The sequence below is a fragment of the Sinocyclocheilus anshuiensis genome, unplaced genomic scaffold (genome assembly GCF_001515605.1).
Source record: "Sinocyclocheilus anshuiensis isolate Anshui unplaced genomic scaffold, SAMN03320099.WGS_v1.1 scaffold1580, whole genome shotgun sequence".
Classification (NCBI taxonomy): Eukaryota; Metazoa; Chordata; class Actinopteri; order Cypriniformes; family Cyprinidae; genus Sinocyclocheilus; species Sinocyclocheilus anshuiensis.
Window position 1 is genome coordinate 281,851 of NW_015557283.1, and position 22,829 is coordinate 304,679.

Consider the following 22,829-nt stretch of genomic DNA (forward strand, 5'->3'; position numbering starts at 1 on the left):
ATTTGCTAATAATTAAAAAAATATTTTATATGTGCATTTTATATTTGACATATTTTACTATATATATCAAATGTACATGTAAAGTATTTTTAAAATAATTAAATTAACATTTTAAATTCAATATTATTATATATATCAATAATATATATTACATTTGATTCTCATTCAAAATAAGTGTAGTGTACGTTTTTCACCCATTTCATCATTTACCACAAGTCTGATTACCTCTCCTCAATTACCTGCATGATTTGATGTGTCTCAGTGATTCCCCCCTCTCTGACTGCTGCAGTATTTCCTTCTACTATTTTGAATAATTTTGCTCCCATAAAATCTAGACAGGTCCCTTCCTCACACACTTCTTGGTTCAACACTGAGCTTAGGGCAATGAAAACCAAGGGCCGCCGGCTGGAAAGGCTTTATAAGAAAACTGGCCTTATTGTTCACTCCTGAACACATTAAGCAGTACAGGAACGCTCTTAATGCGGCTCGATCATCTTATTTCTCTACTTTCATTCAAGTCCAAAAACAGGCCTAGAACATTATTTACTACAATTAAAAAGTTAACACAGCCACCCACACAGTCTCTAGTCGGCTCTGATCAAATGTGTGACGCTTTCCTGAATGTTTTTCAGAGTAAAACATCTCATACCTGTCAACACCCTAACTCTGTCCCCACTACTGAACTTCTCTCATTATGCCATGCTCATAGCTTCTCTAATTTGGACTCTATTGTCCCCACAGAGGTTGGTGAGATAATCAAGCTGTCTAATTCCTCTACTATTCTTCTTGATCCTGCACCTACCTCTTTACTGAAGAATTGCTTGCCTGCTTTGTCACTACCCATCACTCACTTCATTAATACGTCAATGTCATCTGGAACTGTACCATCAAAGCTTAAGATTTCTGCTGTCACTCCAGTTCTTAAAAAGCATGGTCTCGAGCCTTCTTCCCTAAGTAGCTATAGGCCTAATTCAAACTTATCTTTTCTCTCTAAGATATTAGAAAAAGTTGTTGCCTCCCAGTTACAGGCCTTCTTAACAGCACACAACCTCTACGAGCCCTTCCAGTCTGGCTTTAGTCCATTACACAGTACTGAAACAGCCCTGGTTAAGGTTCTTAACGATCTAATCTTCTCTTAGCTTCTGATTCTGGTGCTCTCAGCACTCTCCTGCTGTTAAGACCTCAGCTCAGCTTTTGACACTGTTTGTCATGAGATATTCCTCTCACGGCTTTCCGCAATTGGAATTACTGGCACAGTCCTTGAATGGTTTTCCTCCTATTTGACCGGGAGGCAACAATTTGTTATAAACCAGAAACACAAATCATCTACCAAAACCATCAGTTCTGGGACCGGATTCATGAAACATTCTTAAGAAGAAATGTCTTCTTAACTGCCATTTTCTTCTTATTTTTTAACTTAAGAAACTAAAACTGAGGTAATTCTGATTGGCTCTAAAGCTGTAGTATCTAAACTCTCTGGTCAACTGATGGATCTGGATGATAATCTGATTATGCCCTCCACTAAAGTTAGCAATCTTGGTGTTCTCATTGATTCCACTCTTTCATTCAATGATCACATTGGTAAAGTAGTAAAGACAGCTTTTTTCCACCTGCGTAATATCTCGCGTATTCGATCCTCTCTCAGTCAGCAGGATGCTGAAACTGTTATACATGCCTTTGTCACAGCTCAACTAGATTACTGTAATTCACTTCTTTATCAGCTAATGTCAGCTAATAATATCAAACGACTACAGTATGTTCAAAACTCTGCAGCTCGCTTGATTACCCACACAAGAAAGAGCGATCACATTACCCCAATCACCTTCATTGGCTTCCGTTTTCTTTTGTGCATAAACTACAAGATACTAATTCTCACTTAAAAAGCTCTTCATAATATTGGTCCTACATATTTATCTGACTTACTTCTGCCTTATGTTCCTGCCCGCTCATTACGATCTTCTAGTGAGGGATTGTTAGTCACCCCAAAGTTTTGTCTGGTGACTATGGGATCTAGAGCTTTCAGTGTTGTGGCTCCCAGATTGTGGAATGCTCTTCCCCAAAACATCCGTCAAGCATCCTCCCTTCTCTCCTTCAAAAACCTCTTAAAACACATTTTTTCTCTGAGTATTACTCTTCAGCTCTCAGTCTGTAATTTGTACCCTGTTATGGATGTTTATCTACATTCTCATGTATCTCTAATCTAACTTTGTAAGTTGTCTCTGTATATTACTCTCAGCTCTTGAAATGTGTTCTGTCTTCTGGTTTTGATGTTTATCTGTTTCTGTTCCTTAAACCTGACTTGTAAAGTGACCCTGGGTAATTTAACTAAAACTAAATAACAATATTAATAATTTTATTTTAAATTACTTTAATAATATTAACAAATATTAATAAAAACTACAACAATTATAATTATTATTATTATTATTAATTCTCTGAAACAAGTCACTTATAATTATAATTTAATTGGGGTCCGTGCTCACTTCAGGCCTCTGGCAAATAACCTATGAGAGCCATATTTAATTGTACAGTTTATCCAACACAAAAGCTTCAATCACAAACACAGGCCTGCGGTGCTAAATTGTTGTTTTTGTGCCTTAACAACGAACAATGAAACACTTGGCCGTGCTCATTTTCTAGCCCCCGCTATGTTGGAGAAAAAGGCAAAATTAGCAATTGGGAAAAAAGGATGCCATTAAAAGCCTCTTCCCCGTCTCACAAAGCGATCGCGGGAGTGTTACGCTTTAGTCATAGCTAAGTGAACAGAGAACGGCTGCCTGCACGAATTGTTCCACCGCTGTGTCTAATGGTCAAATCACTGCACTGTAAAATGGAAATTTCGAACTTGATTAATTTATGCATTTATGGGCGCTGTCTTTGTGATGATTCTGTTACGCCGCGTTATTGCTCATCTAAATTGGGTCGTGGTGAACTGTGGCGAAAATCAAGGTGACGCGACATGAGGGAAGGAACCTGGGGCGGGGGGGATAACTGTCAACAGCACAAAGGAGCATTGAGGATTGTCGCCTCTGGATGGAAAAAAGATGGGCGTTTTACCAACATTACAGCAGAATCCCTGCTGATTTTCCACTGTTTCTTCCAAAATCTTGACAGCTTCTATACCTTAACCAAAGGCACTCTGGGATATGGCTGTGCAATTTCAGCTGCTTTTGAATTATCGGACTCTAGTTTCCTGTATGTGCATGAGCAGACAATAAAATTGCATGGGAAGGGAAGAAAACTGATTGATTTATACGGATAAACACTATAAGGTTTTAGGACCTTGCACTGAAATAAATTTCTCAAATAAACAGCCTTTTTGAAGCCAGATGCATCTGTGGGCGACAAGGAAGTTCAGTCATTCTGGAACCTTCAGATGCAACGCTTTTCTTTGAAAGAATCAGTGTGTGTGCAGTTCTGCCCAACCTTCGATGGGTGCCAGGATTATGCGGGAATGGTCGTAGGCGATGACGTTGGCGTAGCGGTTCTTGGGTTTGTTGACCTCCAGGTTGGAATGCTCCCAGGTGAACTGCTGACCCGGATCGATGGACTGTGGAAAGAGAAAACGGAGTGAAGCAACCCTCAGGGCTTTTCCCAATCCCTCAGCATCACTGGCATGAATGCTAATGTGAGAAGAGAGTGAGTTTACATCCGCTAGAACATCAGAAGAAGGTAGAGAAACAGAAGAGAGTTCAACACTCAGAAAGCAGGGTTGAGTGAGGCCACGGAGCCTGGGAGGACTAAAACTAACAGAAACTAGCGAATTGAGGATCCAGCACAAAGCAGCTCGGATAAACATTCACAAGATAAAAGTCCTCCTGCCACAATCACAGCCGCACATTAAAGTGTAATTAAAAGCCGTCTGCTATCGTTTAAATATTCACCAGCATTCGGTCAGGTAGCTTTGTCGTGGACAGTGAATAATAGCAAAGGAAACGCTGATAAAAGAGTCTGTTCCTTCCTGTGAGGGGGTGAATTATCTGACGCCAGCAAGATAAATGCCGCCACGTTCCCAATATGAGAATTTCTGAATAAATATTCTATTCCCCTGTCGGGGTAATTTAGTATTCCATTATGATTCCGAGCCTGTTCTCGGGCAATGGCTCCATCCCAGCTCTTCTACCTTGAGGGATGTTTTCATTTAGGTGACCGTCTCTGCATGCTGAAACTGGGACTAAATAACCCACAATGAGGGGCTTGATGTAACTGTTTACCCTGTGATGATTACAGGCACAAATAACAGAGCATGGATCCTCCACAGGTTGTCCGTGCTCTCAAACCTGTCTCTCTTATCATCTACCCTGCAAACCACCCGTGGGTTTCAGCGCACACAGCTTGGATTGGTTTGGTTCTTCTCCAAGCCAAATGCCACACTGTGATGTGATCTAAAGGATTGTGTATGGACGGAAGCATGATGACATAATCAGGAGTTTGGTAATCCACAGCATGTTTTTGCATAAATCCCAACCCACATCCTCATATCTGACCAAAACCCTTTGCGCCAAACACATTTATCTGCTTCAAATCAGCTTCCAACTCTAATGTTTTTTCTCTTCTCTAGCCCAGTTTTTCATAGACATCACTCACTGATTTAACAGCTACTATTAGCATGCTAACACACTATGATGATCAAAAATTACATTCATTCCAGTTTTTTCTTCTAGAGCAGCAGTTCCCAAACACTTTTCTCAGCTGACCTAAATTATGTATTTGTATTTGAGTTTAAAAGGTTACTCCACCTCAAAATGAAAATTTTGTCATTAATCACTTACCCCCATGTCGTTCCAAACCCATAAAAGCTTCGTTCGTCTTCGGAACACAATTTAAGATATTTTGGATGAAAACCGGGAGGTTTGTGACTGTCCCATTGACTGCCAAGTAAATAACACTGTCAAGGCCCAGAAAAGTATGAAAGACATCGTCAAAATAGTCCATCTGCCATCAGTGGTTCAATCGGAATTGTATGAAGCGACGAGAATACTTTTTGTATGCAAAGAAAACAAAAATAACGACTTTATTCGTTATTTACGAATTGTTGAATAAAGTCGGTATTTTCGTTATTTTATTTTTCTGGGCCTTGACAGTGTTATTTACTTGGCAGTCAGTGGGACAGTCACAAGTCTCCCGGATTTCATCCAAAATATCTTAAATTGTGTTCCGAAGATGAACGAAGCTTTTACGGGTTTGGAACGACATGGGGGTAAGGGATTAATGACAACATTTTTATTTTGGGGTGGAGTAACCCTTTAAGGAATTTTTTCAAGTTTTCCAAAGAAAAATAAAATATGCAACGACTCCTTTTAATCTGTAAGGTAAGAGAAAATGTGATTTAATGTTACACAATTTATCTTAAAAATTACACTAATTTATTTAATATTTTAAATTTAAATTTTTTAAATTGAATAATTTATTTACATTAAATTCATAAAAATATTTTATTTAAAAATATTACACTAATATATTTCATTACATTTTTACTGTAATACATAATTTTAATAATTTAATTTGCATTATTTCATGAAGGCCTTGCAGTTCCATTGTAAACCTCAAAGGGTTCATGGACCCCCTTCTTATTCACGAAACCAGAGCGGATCAAATTTGTTTTATCAATTTATGTAACTCTGAAACTATCGAAGGTGATCCTGATTATGCCATTGATGACTCCCTATTTGCAGATGGCCGAGGTCAGAAACAAACTATTCAACGATCTACTACTCAGGCTTAGCTGCTTATGAATGATGTTCCTTCATTTGGATAGTATATGCAGCTAATGCTAATCTATATGCTAAGCCAATGTCCCAAAAATGATAGTGGGTTGGCTCAACTCAAGCATGCCTGTGTTCCTGCTGAGATATCAGGTCTGGCTCACGCTGGGAGCCATTTAAGATGGCATTAAGCCCCGGGGGTGTTGATGGCAGTGCTGCCGTAGCACGCTGTGATTTAAGATGGACGACGACATTTGCTCTATGCAGATGAAGGCTGATTCAGCAATAGCAAAGGCTAATCAGCAGCCGCTACGCTTACGAGGCCAGCACTTCAAACCAAGACATCCGCGCCACTGCAAAACCCCATGGCACGTGAGTAATTGCCATGCAAATGTTGAAAACAATTAATTGGCATTTGTTTTGCAGGAAAACCCACTTGTCTTTTGAAATGGCTAACAATCCTATTCGTAACATAAAATGGTATTTCTGTATAATATGCAGTACCTCATACTCCTGGGAGAGCTTCAGGTTGTCATTGGCCTTTAGTAGCTCCGTGTGCTCGGCTAGCTCAGAGATGGGTATCGGTGGGTGGTTCATCATACCTGTGCACCAATCAGGAGAAGAAGACACAGAAAGAAAAGGTCAGAAAGACCAACGGGCCAAGACAGACAGTTAGAAGTAGTGTTGTCAAAAGTACCGATGTCGGTACCAGTCAGAACTGAAATTTGAAAAATGTGACGATACCAGCATTTCCCGCTAGCATTTTGAGCGCTGCTGTGTGGATTCTCAAACACTGTAGCCAATCACAGACATAGCTGTTAAGCATGTGAACACAATGGCTAATCAGAGTTGTTTGAGAATTAAAATGCTACCAGAAAATGCTGGCATTGTCAGATTTTTAAAATTTCAGTACCGATTTTGACAACACTAGTCAGAAGCCAAATCCCAAAAGTTGGTGGAAAAAATGGGATCAGGGGTAGGGGAAGACACCCAAGCAGGTGAGACAATGAGGTGGGGACTGGAGTGAGGAACAGTGGGTGATGTTAGAGACACAGTGTGACCAGGCCAGAGCTCTACATGATCAATCGGACCAATCAGGATTGTCCTAATACAAAAAACTGGATGCATTTATACAGACAATATGAAGGAAAAGACCTAAGGATGATTGCTAAGGTGCTGCAAATACCCCAGACCAATTACAAAAATGATAGCGGGTCAAATGGTTCCTAATAGCTTTGCAGCATTGCCACAGCAATGAAATCTCTTCTTTCTCACTCCGCTGTAGCTAAAAATGACAAGCAGGAGGACACTTCATATACTTGGTTGGTAAGACAAACCATACGTTTGTCCTCAGCAGGCTAAGACAAGGGGAATAATGCGCTTGATTGCCTTCGTGAAACCAAACAAATCTCCTTTCAAACTGAGTCACGGGAACAATAAATTGAAACAACCCCCAAGATCTGCCCTTGAGAAATATGTTCAGGTCTGCAGAGCTGAAGCGTAATAGATTTAATCAAATGCAAAATCTGAAAACTTCTATTTCCCCAAGGCGGGACAAAAGGCCAAAAGCACACTACAAGTTTGAAGCTATGTACATTGTGTCTGGAATAGGAGAATGGTATCAGGTTTCCTTATGCAGGGTTAACCCTACGTTACCCTAAACCAGGGGTGTCCAATCCTGCTCCTGGAGGGCCACCTACTTAGCTTAATCCCAAATTTAACTAACCTGAACCTGCTAATCAAGGTCTTCAGGATCACTAGAAACTTCTAGGCAGGTGTGTTACAGCAAAACTCCTCAAGAAATTGGCCCTCCAGGATCAAGATTGCTCCGTAAACCTGTCAAGTAGGCAGTTCTGGCATTCAGGGACTGTTGGCCGTAGACTTGAGCACAAAAGGACACAAGCTTCTGTCTTGTATTTTATGCTAGGATTCATAACCAGTCTCATTTGCATGTCGTCTTGCACATAACCAAAATATGGACTTACTGTTCTTGCTTTCTTTGTCTTGCTGCTCTGGGGGGAAAAAACTGGAATGCTTCCACACTAAACACGAAAAATATGTGTGAGCGAGAGGTAGAAAAATACAATATTGCCTTTCCCTGGAGTAAACCTCAAGCCTTAATATTTCTAACAGCTTTCCTTTTGGCAGGAGCTTGCAATAATTTCCTTATGTAATCCTTCATTTGCACAATAATGGGAAATAAAGCTCTTGAGGTGGAGGGGAGATGATGGGGGTAATCAGGGTAAGGTAGGGGGTTTATTCGAGAGTTCTGGCCTGGGTTAGGATGACCCGATGGTATCGGTGCAAAATGCAGTGCTGTGTTCTCTGCTTCAGTTCAGCCAAAGATAAGTAAGCATGTCACGGAAGCAGTCGCCCATGCTAACCCTGCAACAACCTACAAGACCTTTCCTCAAACAAGCACTAGTTTTGCTGTTTGCTCAGACTAACAACTTTCTAGGTCTCTCACTGTGGAGTTTATCCAGTTATGAATTAGTAATGGATTATGGCAGAAAACAGACATATCGTCAACAAGCTCTTCCTAAAATGGACGGCAACATTTTTATATAGAGCATTGGACTTTCTTCAATGCGAGGTCAAAAGCTGGATAAATGTTGACGTCTTCCTTGAAGAGTACTGTGATTTAATTAAGCATGGATAATCTGCATAATCACATTAGCCATCCTCAATTTCACTTCCAGTTTTTTCTCTTCTCGTAATGTTGTACGCCGCAAATGGTTTGGCTTTGATTGAGAAAGGACACTTGCTAATTGGACATTATGACAAAAAAACGACACGAATGCCACTCAAGACGCCTCAAAAAAGTTCTAGCTGTTAGTTTTCAGACTTCCATGCAAAACAGAGCCAATCAAACTATGCTAATAACAGTTTTCTCTCATCTACTGCCTGGATACTAACAGTTTTCTTACTTCACAAATGTTATCCTCGTCAGCCTGGCCAAGCTCTTGGAGATAGTCTGGACTCAGTTTTACCCTCTTGAGGTGAACCAAGGTAATATATGCCAAAGCACTCTCGAAAAAGATGTGAAGGGCAACTTTGGCAAACAACCTGAGATCAGACCTGCATGCTAAACACTAACAGCCTTCATAATGCAATGAGAAAGGCCATCTAGAGCCAATCAAAACCCAACAAACTTGGAAGATTAGCACTTTTCAATGTCAACGCGTTCCTCAACTTTGCTCTGTGTCAACAACAATCACTCGTGTTCATAAATAAGCTGTTATTTGTTTGTTCTTAGGAATTTTCTCTCTGCAAGATGTAAGAAACAATTACATTTAATCCGATCGGGGTGCAAAAAATGCTTTAACCTCTGCAGATGACAAGGTTTTTTGGTTATCAAAACTTTCACAGTAAACTTTGTGACAAATAACTGCAAATCTACATTTACCGTAAAAAGCCTCCAAATGAAGATGATCCAAGACGTTACCTTTCTGTGGCAGATGAAAGCACTAAATACACGTTACAAAAGTGGCTTTACGTGAAGGACCTCATCAGTTTTTATAATTAACTACATTGAGTTTCAAGTATTTATGTGAAAGACGCTAGAAAGTCTAAGCGAGGTCCAATAGGATATAAACTCTTTCAAGGACAAATTCCTGTTTCTGTTCATTTCCTGTCTGCTCTCTCTGCCAGGATTTCTGTGTCTCTCTCTCTCCACTGCAGTCTTTTTATTCCATGCAATCAAGCCCAAGATCAGTGAGCATGAGAGATGCAAACTGTCTAATTACATATTTTCAGTCTCTTATTTGTGCTTGACAGGTGATGCAAATAACAAATCCTTTTGATATCCGCTGCCGCTGTTTGCGAAACGATTTTATGCGATTGTTCATTTACATATAAAAGGAAAAGCACTCAGTATATTTCCCCATAAAAACAACAAAAAAGGGAGTCGTGTTTCTCGTTCCTCTGTCTCGCTAGGGGGCAGGAGGGATGTATCAAATGTCGGACTATTGTTTGCAGAGGGTTTAATTAATTCAGCTCGTTATCTCCTGCAGAACGACCCCATCGGTGGAGAGAGGAATGGGGGTCTGAATGGACAGGATGCTGGAATGTGTGGAGACTTGTGTAAAAATCATACAGCAGAGCCGTCTCTACATGATCAGCTGCTTTTACTGTGGATTAATAGTGTGCAGCCAACAGCCAGTGAGAACAAAGCAATCAACAAGCAGAAGTATAAAGAGAAAAAACAAAAAAACAAAAGCCGTGTTACGGATGTAAGTTAAAAGCTGTCATAATTAAGATGAAACCGTAAACCGCATTTGCATTTTAACTTCCCACAGATGCATAATGCAGAACAAATGTCTAGGAAAACTGCAATCACACTGTTTGCTTATATTTGTAATGCCTTTTGTGTATACAGTTATTAAATATATTCATATACTTAATATTATAATTAGCAATATAAATAGGAATGAACAATATATAAATCAATATAAATAAAAAAACAGCATAGAGATAATTATAAGTTATCTGTATCCATAAAAATAAATAATATTAAACATTAATATAAATTATGTTTGTTATCAGTAAAAAACCCATTTAATTAATTGAAACATTAAAAAATGTAATAATTATTAAAATGAAGTGATTCTAAAATAATATTAAAACCACTAACATAATAATTGTTTTATTGTTTTAAGATATTAATATTAAAATACTAAGATATCATTAAGATATTGATTATAGGACTTGGAAACATAATAGAGATATAAATCATTGTGTATTCTGTAGAAATGTTTAAATATGGCCAGGTTACATTTAAAAACAAAACATGATGTTGGCTAACATGATGTCTTTTAAGTCAAAAAATACTTGATTTTATCCTAAATTATGCACCTCATATAGGAAAAGCAATTGCTAATGAGATTTAGTTTTAGATTTCATTTGAATTACGACTCCTTTTAACTTTCCCAGGGTTACAGGAGTGAGAATTAGCGCAGCTCCGGCAGTTTGTGTGTGTGTGTGTGTGTGTGTGTGGAGGGGGGGGGGGGGGGGGGAGCCATATGCAAATGTAGTCGGAAAACACAACCCATTATTCCGGATGTGGGGCAGACGCATTAAAAAATGATAAGAAAACACCAAAGCTCAGCGCGAGATGTGAGCACTAACTTTCATAGTCAAAACCGGCTTCACTGACAGGACTGCTTAGACCCGAATCTGTGAAAAACAGCAAACAGCAAAAAAATAAAATAAAAGCATCCCTCTTTGAATGTACTGATCATTAGTTGAGAACAAAATCTTGAAAGGGACTGAAAGAAATGGGGAAAACAAGATAAATGCAAGGAAATTAGAACTTCTCCTTTATGCATTTTCTCTCTCCAATTAATTTTTCAGACTATATTGTGCATTTTTAACCAGGCAGGAGAACAGACCACCCTTGGTTTGAATGAAGGTAGTAATCCTCACGAGGGTCCTCGCCGTTGGATCTGACGCCAAGCTGTCTGTCAGACGCTGAAAGTAGGACACTCACTCACACATCAGCCGTCCTTCATCCAACATCACAGCTGCTGATGTTCATGAGACATTCGTGAACCGCTGGAGATACCGTTCATACCGCAAATATTCACGTCAAACTCCATGCTAGTTTTTTAAAGAATAAATCCTCAAAATATCAGATGGCGGCGTCGATCGAGTGGTAAAAAGACATACGGTCAAGAGTTTAGCGCTTGACGTTTGTCCAGCTGTCTGAAGCGTGAACGCTTGAGGAGCGTCTTTAGCTTCTGTTGTCGAGATCTGAACCATCTGTGATGACTTTCGGCACACGACACCTAGATTAACATGCTAGCAAGTGGATCAGGTCTGAATAAGCATTGGAATTAGCAGTGCTTTTGAGAACAAAAGTCACAATATACTTTTAATGCTTTATGTTGGCTAAGATAATGGCTGTTAATGAAAATAACTAAATGATAAAAAAAAAAAAAAAAAGATTAAAAAAAAGATCATTATCAGTTATCTTAATTTTTTCCGGCTGAAATTATTACTAGCGTTATAATTAAGGATTGATATTATAATTAGTATTATAAATAGGTATGCATAATATATTGGGGACCATGTACAAAATCAAATAATTAAATAAATAAAAAACAGCATAGAGATAATTATTGGTTATCTGTATTTATCGGTTGTGTGTGATTGCAAGCCTTATAATTCAGGATTAATATTATAATTAGCATTATAAATAGGTATGCATAATATATTGGTGACCATATACAGCCAATAGAAATAAATAAATAATTAAAACAGCATAGAGATAATTATCGGTTATTTATATTTATCGGTTGTGAATGAATAAAAACAGTATAATTATCGGTTATCTGTATCTGCAAAGATAAATAATATTATTAAATTTTTTAATAAATTTTTTATAAGTTTTATAAACTTTAATATAAATAATTATTAACATAAAAATAATTAAAAACTAATATTAAAAACAATTATTAACAATTATCAATTTAAAATTAGGTGCATAGATGCATCGCTTCTAGACGGTGTATGATTTTAAAACATTGTTTGACTCTTAAGCCTCTCAAATCTATGTAATTCTTAAAAGTCAATATAAAAGCAATTATTCTTCCATAATATGATTTATTTCTGAGTAAAACAGAATGAAGAAATCAATAAAGAAAAAAATAAACAGTGAATTGTGGCAAGATTTTAGACAGCAGCCTAAAAAAATAACTAAATAGGATCGGGGCAAGGAATACAAATCTTCTATTTACAGACAAAATTAATCACGGGCCTGGAAAAACCGTGAATGTTTGTGAACGTGTCGCATTAAACAGTTTGCTAATAAATATGTTTGTTTTCTAACATACTGAAGTGGACGCAGAAGGATTGAGCAGAACCTGACCCTAAACATGTTATGAAACAAACCGAATGTCAGCGTCTCGTCTCATTAGGATAAGTTGTGCACCATATGTGCCAGTCATCCATGTGAACTCAAGTGTGCTGCTTTGAACAATGGCCCCTATTAGCTAATGGAAATGTCGCAAATGTTTCCCCGTCCCAGTTAATTGGGCTAAAATGTCCACTTAAATGAAAATTCACCAAGCAAAGAGATAATGACACCCAACGCTTAAAAAGAACAACGTCGCATCGCAAATTGAACGCTCCTCAATAAATAAAGTCCAATGAGGATGGCTTTAACGAGGCGAGCTTCTTTATAGTGTTGAAGCGGACGAAAGAGGCGAGAAATAAGATGAAAGTGCGCCGGGCTCATTTCAGATGTGTTATTAGGCGGCTGCCGGACAAGATGCCCCACAATGGACAGGTGATTATGGGAAATGAGGTGGTGATAGTGGCTTTCTTGCGTTCTCCACCTCCATTTTTCAGCTGGTTCTCGTTTTATCTGGGCTGAAGAAGGACAGCTCTCGGCGTCATGACCTCCTCGGGCGGCCGCGCTGAGATTACCGCCTTTGAAACGAGAGCTGTTTGATGGGGAAAGCGGACAGGAGAGAGACGCCGTCGACAAATTCACTCCGCGCCACTTCAAGGAGCCGCAGAGAAATGTCAGGCTAGGTTTAGCGTGCAAAGCTGGTGAAAATGAGGACACTTTGAACTGGAGGATTTGATTGAGACAAAAGATCGTCAGCTTTAGAATGAGACGAGGACGGCGACGGCAAAAACATTTCGGAAGCTGTTTGGAAGTTCAGTGTCTGTTTTCAGTATTTATTGGTTATCTGTAATTATGACTAGCATTATAATTCAGGATTAATATTTTAATTAGGATTGTAAATAGGAATGCATAATATATTGGTGACCTTATACAGCCAATATAAATAAATAAATAAATAAATTAATTAATTAAAAAAAACAGCATAGACATAATTATCAGTTATCGGCTAGATGTGATTATAAGCATTATAATTCAGGATTAATATTTTAATTAGGATTGTAAATAGGAATGCATAATATATTGGTGACTTATACAGCCAATATAAATAAATAAATAAATACATACATACATAAATACATAAAAAAAAACAGCATAGACATAATTATCGGTTATCTGCATTTATCAGTTAGATGTGATTATTAGCATTATAATTCAGGATTAATATTATAATTAGCATTATAAATAGAAATGCATAATATATTGGTGACATTATACAGCCAATGGAAATAAATAAATACATGTTAAAAAAAAATGGAACAGATATAATTAGCAGCTATCTGTATTTATCGGTTATTAGTAATTATAAGCATTATAATTCAGGATTAATTATAATTCGCATTATAAATAGGAATGCATAATATATTGGTGACTGTATACAGGCAATAGAAATAAATACATAAATATTTAATTAGAAAAACAACAATTCATATCGGTTATCTGTATCAACAAAAATAAATATTAATATTAAACATTAATATAAATCATTATGATAGTCAAAAGTTACAACATTAAAATAATTGAATTAAAAAATATATAATTATTAAATATAAAAATAATATAAAAATAATATTTAAACAATTATTAACATAATTATCCGTTAGCGATTAAAAATGTCTTCATTGGTGCATTGATTTATATATATAATAGACATATGTAATAGACATTGTTTGGCTTTTCTATCTCCCAAATCTATGTAAATCTTAAAAGTCAATCTTAAAAGCCTAGGTTTAGCGTTCAAAGCTGGCATAAATGAAGTCTTTGAACTGAAGGATTTATACAAAACAAAAGACTGTCTGCTTTAGAACGAGAAGAGGACGGCAATGGCAAACACGTCTCTGAAACTGCTTGGACGTTCAAAACCATGAACCAAATATAAAATAAAGATGACTGACAGACTGTATGCAATTATTAACTAATAAACTGCATCAGTAAAGACACTAATTAGAAATAACAGCAGGCACGCCTGAAACCGACAGTTAATTGACTATTTATGTCACTCTTACGCACTTCAAAGTGCATGTTTGAAAGGAGAATCTGAAGGATGATAAGAAAATAATGTTGAAATTCAAAAAAAGCTCTATTTTCTATAATATGACCTAAAAATAAATATGACATGGTCTTGACAGGTTTCGTGAGATGAACCAGAGAAAAGTTCATGTTTAAAGTGATTAAAGCTGTTTGTTCACATGGATATACCTGCGGTTTGGAAGTTGATTCGTCTCATCTCCACCGGGTCTGTGGGATGGTGAGGTGTGATATCGGTGTTGTTCAGCATACATTTCGTCCGTGGCTCTGACTCTTTACGTTTGCTGCTTTAAAAAAGGAAAGAAAAATGCAAGGATTAAATTAAATCTAACAAACGAGACAGAAAAAGAACAAGTAAATCAAATCATAAGTGCACAAAATGACCACCCAGTGTTTCTTGATCGATTCAGTTCATGATTCAGATCAATGACTCCTGATTTAGAATGATTCATCAATCAATTTGACTGATTCAATTAGTGCCACACACTTGAACTTAAAAATAAATATATAAAATTAATACATGCAACAAATAAAATATGAAAATATAATTTTTTTTGTTGAAAAAATAACATTATGATGCAAATACACACACACAGACAAACTCTAACTAGATACTATTTAAAGGTATTAATAAAAATCTTTGCACACTACTTTGTTTATCAGTATTTATCAGTGCAGAAAACACTGTTTATAGTCTATAAATGAGGAAGCTAGATGCTAGCACAAACAAAGCTATGTCCACAAACACCACAGCCGAGGGGCACATTGGTTGAACCCGATTTTCTCTGCCATCTAATTAAAAGTTGCCTTTATGCTGAGGCAGGTTGTTTTCTTTTGCCCTCTTGAAAACAGCAATAAAGTACAGCTAAGCCTTACCTGTCAGGCTTGCTGCTTCCAAAGAAAGCATTGAAGTGAAATAAATATATAAAAGGGAGAAAACACAACAAGAGAACAAGGGAGAGGAGAGGAAAAAAATCAATAGAGTACATTTAAATTCACAGGGCAGGCTAGCGGAGCCAGATTAGCTCATCTGCATTTGGACAGACCTGTAAAAGATGTGTGTTTGTGCCCACCGGGGGGCTATACGATCTCCAGACACCAGAGGTCAAACTCAAGGTCCTGCCTAGGGAGGAAATACTAGCCAGGAGTCGTCCGCTTTTAACCTGGCTCTTGAGGCGCAAATGAGGAATAGCTTCCCTTTGAGTTTCAGCACACTTGCATGCTAAAAGTCAAAGCGGTCTGCTTTGGCCGCGCTCTGAAGCAAATAGCTATTAGCTATCACCTCATTAATTTTTGATACGTTCAAACTGATTGCTCTCCTCCGCTCAGCTTTGAACTTCTCCAAACTATGCCAATGCTGAGGGCTAAAATAAGTTTAAATATTTTAATGAATAATAATAGGAAATAGTCTTTTATTTATTTTCTATTGAATTTATTGTGACCAAAACTTACATTTATAATTAAATTGTATCAATAAAAATATGATAGTAATAAATGTCTTTACAAACAGTTTTAATGAATAAAAACAAACTATAGTATTTTATTATATTTACTTTCACTTTTATTAGATTTAATTTTATTGGTTCAGAAACAGAAATTTATAAATACATTATATTAATATACACATTATAAATGTCTTTACAAAATATTTTAATTAATATATTAATGTATTCAATTATTTATCAACTTGAATAAATGTATATTAAAATTTATAACTTTTAATAAAACAATATAACCCAGTATTTTATATTTATATTATTTTTAATTAAAATGTTTTGTAAAGACATTTATAATTATAATTTATATATATATATATATATATATATCTTTACAAAACACTTTAATTAATAATAAAAATCTATAGTATTTAATTACATTTGCTTTCAATTTTATTAGATTTACATTTATTGTAATTGAAACTGAAATGTATTACTAAATTATATCATATTAATATGTAAATTATAATTATAAATGTCTTTACAAAACTTTTCAATATAGAAATGTATTATATTATTTATTTTAATTTTAACAATTTATAACTTTTTTATAAAACAATACATATAATACAGATTTATGTTGTTTTAAATTAAAACGTTTTACAAAGACATTTATATAATATAATATATCATTTTTGTGAAGACATCTATATGTAGGCACAACTTTTATTTATCTACAAATTTCAAGCATTAAAGATAATGAGACGCTTAAATTAGTTCTCATTTTGAGTGGTCGTGTAAATGGTACAATCTAAAAAGTTTATATTTATTAGCATTTCAAAAGTCCACTCACTTCTTGTAGAGGAGAATCGCGATCACAATACAGATTATGAAGACCACAGCGAGAACGGGCCCCACCACCCAGATGAGTCCATCCCCTCCCGTCTCCACGGGCTGAGGGTCCACGTCAGGAGCCGTGACTGGATCCGTGTAGGGACTGGACACAAATGATTTCTGCACAAAAGCAAAAAAAGGTTATAGCTATCTGCGTTCACCACTTTGCAGGAGTCTTAAAACTCAAATTAAAAAGGCTTTTCCTTAAATTTCACTCACCCCTCCGGTGGTGTTGAGCTCGGCGAGGATAAAGAACACATATTCCTGCCCGGGGTCCAGAGCCCTGTTTTCAAAGCCGCTATACACCATCTGGTTGCCCAGGGTGAAGGACGGCGGCATGGATGAGGGCTTGAAGCTGGCAGCGATGTAGGGCCGCTTCCCGTCCACCTGCTTGAGCTGACGGGTGGTTCGAGCGTGACGTTGACCGAGTCTTCTGTCGCCCAGCAGCTGTGGGAGAGAAGACTGCTTAAGAAGAACTGAAATTAACATCTAAAACACAGCATATTCTGTTTGATTCTTCTGGGAACACAACCAAAACTTTCAAACTATCAAACAGTTAGCGGCTTATACAGTGGTGCTAAACAAAATTGGTTATTTACTCAAACAAAACCAATCATTTTGAAGTCAAATAACACTTAAACAGAACACAGGCACCCATTCGCCATCCACAGCTCAAGGTCAAGTGGCTAAGCTTGGCAGTTTGCCAGCGGGTAAGGATGAGAGCTGTGTAATTGTCCCCTCTCCCTGACAAATCCCTTGGGAAAGTTTCCACAATGCTCCTGCGAGAACACTTTCCATGGCTTTGGCTCCACTGTGTCTGCAACACAAGGACAAAGACTTGAGAAAAGAAGCTATGTTCACCTCTTCTAGGTCCAGTTCATCTGGGGTCTTGATGTGTCGGATCGGACCTCTTCCCTTCTTCAGAGGAACCACCACAACATAGACCGCCCTGCAAGAGGTCGAGATGGTGCATAAAACCATTACAAAAATCGCTAGTTAAATAACTGCCTATCCAGCAAATCTGATTATTTTTCTGTGCCGTATCTGTCAAGAGCATAAAAATCGGAACATCTAGCTACACGATTTCCAACAAAACCTGAAAAATTCCCTTCACAAGTATGCAAACGCAGATGTTTAAAGCTAAGCAAGCTTGAAGTTGCTTTTCAAAACACAAGCAGAAAATGCAGTTCTTACGTATGTACTGCATTCTCAGTATGGCCACAAGGGGCACTATAGCAAACAATAGCGCAAACTGTCTTCTACTGTGAGTTTTTTGTCATGGCTCCAACATTGACACTTTTAAAGGACCCCCACGTTTCTAATTTGCTTGTGTCTGCATTCACATGCTTGTGTAGAATGCGTTTCTGGCTTAGAACGGCATTTGGTTTTCCTCACTTTATCAACTCTTTGGATTCCAGCGGTGGGAAGACAATGGTCAGCGTGCTGGCCGGCTCTCTTTTCAGGTCCAACTCTGGCTTTCGGACCAGAATAGGTGGTGCCGTTCGTGCGATGAGCTTGTGTTTGGGTCCACCGTCGCTGCTTTCCTGGCAGGTGATTCTGAACTCATAGGTGCTGTTGGGTCGCAAGTTGGTGATGAGAGCTTTGGTCATCCTAGCGTCAATGTCAACCTTCTGCCGGTGGTACTCAATCTGTGAACCAATGTGCATTGATAAATTGTTCATAAAAACATCATGAATTAAGTCTGATCCTTGCAATAATGTTGATATTTTATGAACAAAACAGGATTCATTAGCTTGCTTACCATACAGCGGTACGGGAAGCGGCTATCGGAAAACCTCCAGGTCAGCAGTACTGTAGTTTTGGTGACCAGCTTTACGGTGAAGTTCTTAGGAACATCTGTCCAGAGGTGAATGGAGGAAACAAATTGAGAAAGACACTTCAGAAATGGAAAAAGTACAACAAGACTGAAGGGAAAGAAGGCTGACAGAGTGTTCGATGCTTGCGACCAGTTTTCCCCCAAAGGAGAGGAGCTTTGGTCCCTCTGAGTGAGCGGTGTGTGGAGTTAGCTGTGAAGGGGAGGGGGGGAGGCGCTCAGTTGGGACAAACAGCACGCTAGACTGGACTGGTGAACACAGAACCACAGGATCGCACAGTACTCTGCCTGCCCTGGCCCGGCAGTGCCGCCCCAAAAAGAACATTTGGCAAGCAGTTCCCATAATCCCCCCTGAACGATTCCAGAATAGTTGAACCCACATTATGTTTGAGTAACCCACTGCTGTGTGCTCTCGAATTTGGATAGGCACTGCCATGGCAGAAAGCCCGGCAGGAACGAGGACAAACCCCAAACACAGTTGTCATGCCCACACTTGTTAGCAGTGCATCATGGGACGCCATGCTGCAAATCATCCCAGTGTGGGAGCGGGGGGAAAGGTGAGTACAGAAAAGAGGAACTGTTAAACAAAAAAACAACAACTAGAAATTCAAAAGAAAACCCAAACAAAATAAACAAATGTGCCTGATTCGACTTCAGATCTGGGATCTCCTTGACGTGGTTCTCGCCTACCTTGAAATACTAGGGGAGTTTTGTGATTGTATGAGTGAATGTGCTGGGCGTGTCTGACCAATCGGCACTTACCTCGCAAAAATTGACGCTCCTCCCCTTTCAAAACTGACTGACTTCAACTTACTGACTTATTTTACCTTGTTGTGGGGGAGGGTGTTAGTGAGGTATGTGGCTCCCAGAGAACTTTATATAATCGGGTGTAGGTGCTTGCATTGTAGAGGTTTGTTCCTTGAGGCGGGGAAATGAGCAACCCGTACCTGCTTCGTAGGCCACTGTTCGATACTGGATCGGTGGGCTGTAGGGCCCTGGACCTACACTGGTGTGCGCTCGAAGTTTCACATCGTACACTGCGTTGGGCCTCAGGCTGTTGAGGGTGTAGCTATTCTCGCTTGCCAGCAGACGCAGTTCCTTGGGTCCACCGGCTGTTCCGGCCTCCTGGTAAGCCAGCGTGTACTCTGTTATAGCGCCATTGCGCTCTGCCAATACCGGAGGCAACCAGGCAAATTGGAGAGAGCAGCAGGTAATGTTAGACCCTTCGATTATTTGAGGATACCCTCGAGGAACCTCTTCTGGGACTTTTAGTTCTCGGGTAGCCTCGTCGCCAAATCCTGATCTGGTCTTGGCGGACACTTTGAATATGTACGTGGCCCCTCGGTGGATATTGCTAATGGAATATTCCAGCTCCTGATGGCCGAACTCCAGCGTGGCCAGGGGGCTCACGTCCTTTCGGCCAAACTGTAGCCGATAACCCTGCACCTCGAGACCCGGAGCGAAGAAATCAGGGGGTTGCCAGCGTACTAATGCAGTAGTCTCTGAGTTTTGATTGACCGAGAGAAAGGGAGGCCCCGGCACTGTAGAGAGAGAAAGAGGGACATTACATTCAATTCAAATGAACCGTATCTCACTTAAGCCTGTTGTAGCATAACTAGGTGTATTTTCATCCTGGTACTCCCTACTAAAGAAAGACCATCTAAAATAACTTTAAAGGGATTTATTGCAAACCCAGTTCCTGTAAAGTACCATTATATAAGTATGTACGTTCTGTAAAAACTATCATAAAGGCACTAACACCACATATACTCCATACTCCAATGTTACCCAGAAAGGCTGCAAGTCTGAACAACCTGTTTTGAAAAAGCTATTCATTTTTAAGTGACTAGATGGTTGTTGAACAGATCACTGGATGAGAGATTGTGGGTTAACAGCCATATGATAGAGAAGGAGAGCATGAGAACAGACAGAAGGACAAATCACTCCTAAAAAAAACAAAACAGAAGTGCTGATGAAGGTGACAGGGAAACTGCGCAATCTGCCGCAGGGAGAGAACAACGGGGGTCAGAGACACCGTGATTGTGGTCCGCTTCCCCTCGCCAGCAGCACTCCAGTCCACTCCACTGGACGACACACAATCCTCTCCACAGGACCACAGGCACGTTTCCCATTAGGCCTTGCATTAACAGCCACTGTTGACCCACAGCCACTGATTAAGATAGGATTGCGTTTCACAATCATGCCCTCCCCCTTCCCTACTTCCCTCTCTCTCTGTCCTTCTCATCTCCAGTGGAGGAGACGCCGCTACGAAAAAGAGGAACATAATAAAATAACCTTCAGCTAACATGCAATTAACCTGCCGATAGGACTTACAGAGAGTTATATTAAGCGTATAAAGCACGACTGCCAGCTGACATGACTTAGCCCTGAGAAAACTGCAGCGCTGCATTCTGGGCCGAACTGATATCAAATATACAAAAGACAAGGGCAAAACCAACCAAATATGTCTGAATATAACCGTCCAACTAAATGTCCTCAGCACAGGATGACAAAAAGGTCAATGTAATTACCAGTCTTTAGGTTTTCTTCGTTACGCAAGAAAATAATCAAAGCAACATTCCACGAATTACTATGTTTTACTGTGAGTTTACCATGGTAAAGGGCACACAAGCATCAAGCAAAATGATCAATTAAGGTTATAATTTTTTTAAATTTATATCACCTATTCATGACATTATTCACAATAAACAAATCTTTTGCCAAGTATTCATCTAGCTGATTAGAGTTTTCAGACAATGTAGCAACTCAAACGCAGCGGATCCAATTTTAGAGTTGGAACTATACGTTTCATATATATATATAATCAATTTATGAACACCATAATGCCAGTTTGTAATCCTATAATCCAAAAACTGCAATCTACAGAAATTTCAACTCCATGCCACAGTATCCTGGCATCAGACGGTATTAGACAAGAAGCTCCAGAGACCAAAACGAGGAGCTTCACTCTCCACAATCAGGACTGGAGTGAAGTGGCCCTAAGTGGACCAATTAATTGAAGAGAATAACCACAGTGCCGTGAGGATTGTGAGTCATCCAGACTCTCTGTCCCCGAGCCGTGGCGGCCGTCCAAGCGGACACTCGTGAAGAACACCTCCAGCCCCTGCATTAGCATGCAATCTGCTCATCTGCAACACGGATGAAGGGAGACAGGAGGAAATTAAAAAAAGGAAGGCTCGTACTTGATCGGAATCTGGCCTACCAACGCCTAACCTTAAAAACGTGGCGGTTTGCATGTAATGCATGTGGAATAGCGAATGATAAGGCGTATTAGCGAAGGGTTTGACAGCGCACACATCAATCAGTCCATCGGCTCTGAAAGGAGAACAGAATCAATCATTCCCGTGTTGTTCCTCCTGGACAACAGGCAGCATCAATTAGATCGATACAAGGACATCTGCTTTGAGATCAAGGAGGAAACCGATAACGGGCCCCTTTGAACACAACATTAATAATCTTTGTCAATATGGCTGACACGTACTTAAACATGATACAAAAATCACTCAAAATAAAATATATTTTTGTGCATTTGAACCGGTGTTATTTTCACTGATATACTATTATAGTTCTTTTTTTTCTTCATATTTTCTATTTTAATTTTAATTAAAGTAATTTGTTTAAGTAATTTTGTCATTTTTATTCCATTCATTGTTTTAAATATATAGTTGTAATTAATTTTAATTTCAATTTTAGTAATTTTAGTGGTTCAACTAAACAAAAATGAGAAATGTTGCTTTGACATCAAGATTAAATAAAATAAGCTTAAGTTTATTGTAATGAGAAATGTTGCCCATTCAGATAATTGAAATAAAATGTTTTATATATACATATATATATATATATATATATATATTAAATTTCATTTTATTACATTTAGTTAATTTCAAGTATTTTGTAAATTTTTTTTTTAATTAAATACAGCTGGACAAAACAAACACTGTCCATCTTCATTTCAGGCTGCAAAGCAACAAAATGTGATTATTTAAAAGGGGGTGATTATT

General features: G+C 38.4%; 1 protein-coding gene across 32 annotated transcripts in view; it reads right to left on the reverse strand.

Annotated features, from left to right (window-relative positions):
• LOC107679075 (receptor-type tyrosine-protein phosphatase S-like) overlaps window positions 1-22,829 on the reverse strand; it is a 249,286-nt gene that overhangs the window by 20,125 nt on the left and 206,332 nt on the right. For 14 of the 32 annotated variants that reach the window (XM_016474496.1, XM_016474495.1, XM_016474494.1 and 11 more), the window contains 11 exons: window positions 19,755-20,348; window positions 18,736-18,830; window positions 18,369-18,622; window positions 17,835-17,922; window positions 17,193-17,420; window positions 16,933-17,093; window positions 15,520-15,534; window positions 14,815-14,930; window positions 10,833-10,880; window positions 6,210-6,307; window positions 3,427-3,550 (listed from right to left, as the gene is read on the reverse strand). In XM_016474496.1, coding sequence (XP_016329982.1) covers window positions 3,427-3,550; window positions 6,210-6,307; window positions 10,833-10,880; window positions 14,815-14,930; window positions 15,520-15,534; window positions 16,933-17,093; window positions 17,193-17,420; window positions 17,835-17,922; window positions 18,369-18,622; window positions 18,736-18,830; window positions 19,755-20,348 — 1,821 coding nt within the window. The remainder of the gene's footprint in view (window positions 1-3,426; window positions 3,551-6,209; window positions 6,308-10,832; window positions 10,881-14,814; window positions 14,931-15,519; window positions 15,535-16,932; window positions 17,094-17,192; window positions 17,421-17,834; window positions 17,923-18,368; window positions 18,623-18,735; window positions 18,831-19,754; window positions 20,349-22,829) is intronic. The other 18 variants (XM_016474518.1, XM_016474520.1, XM_016474519.1 and 15 more) reach the window with 14 other exon arrangements.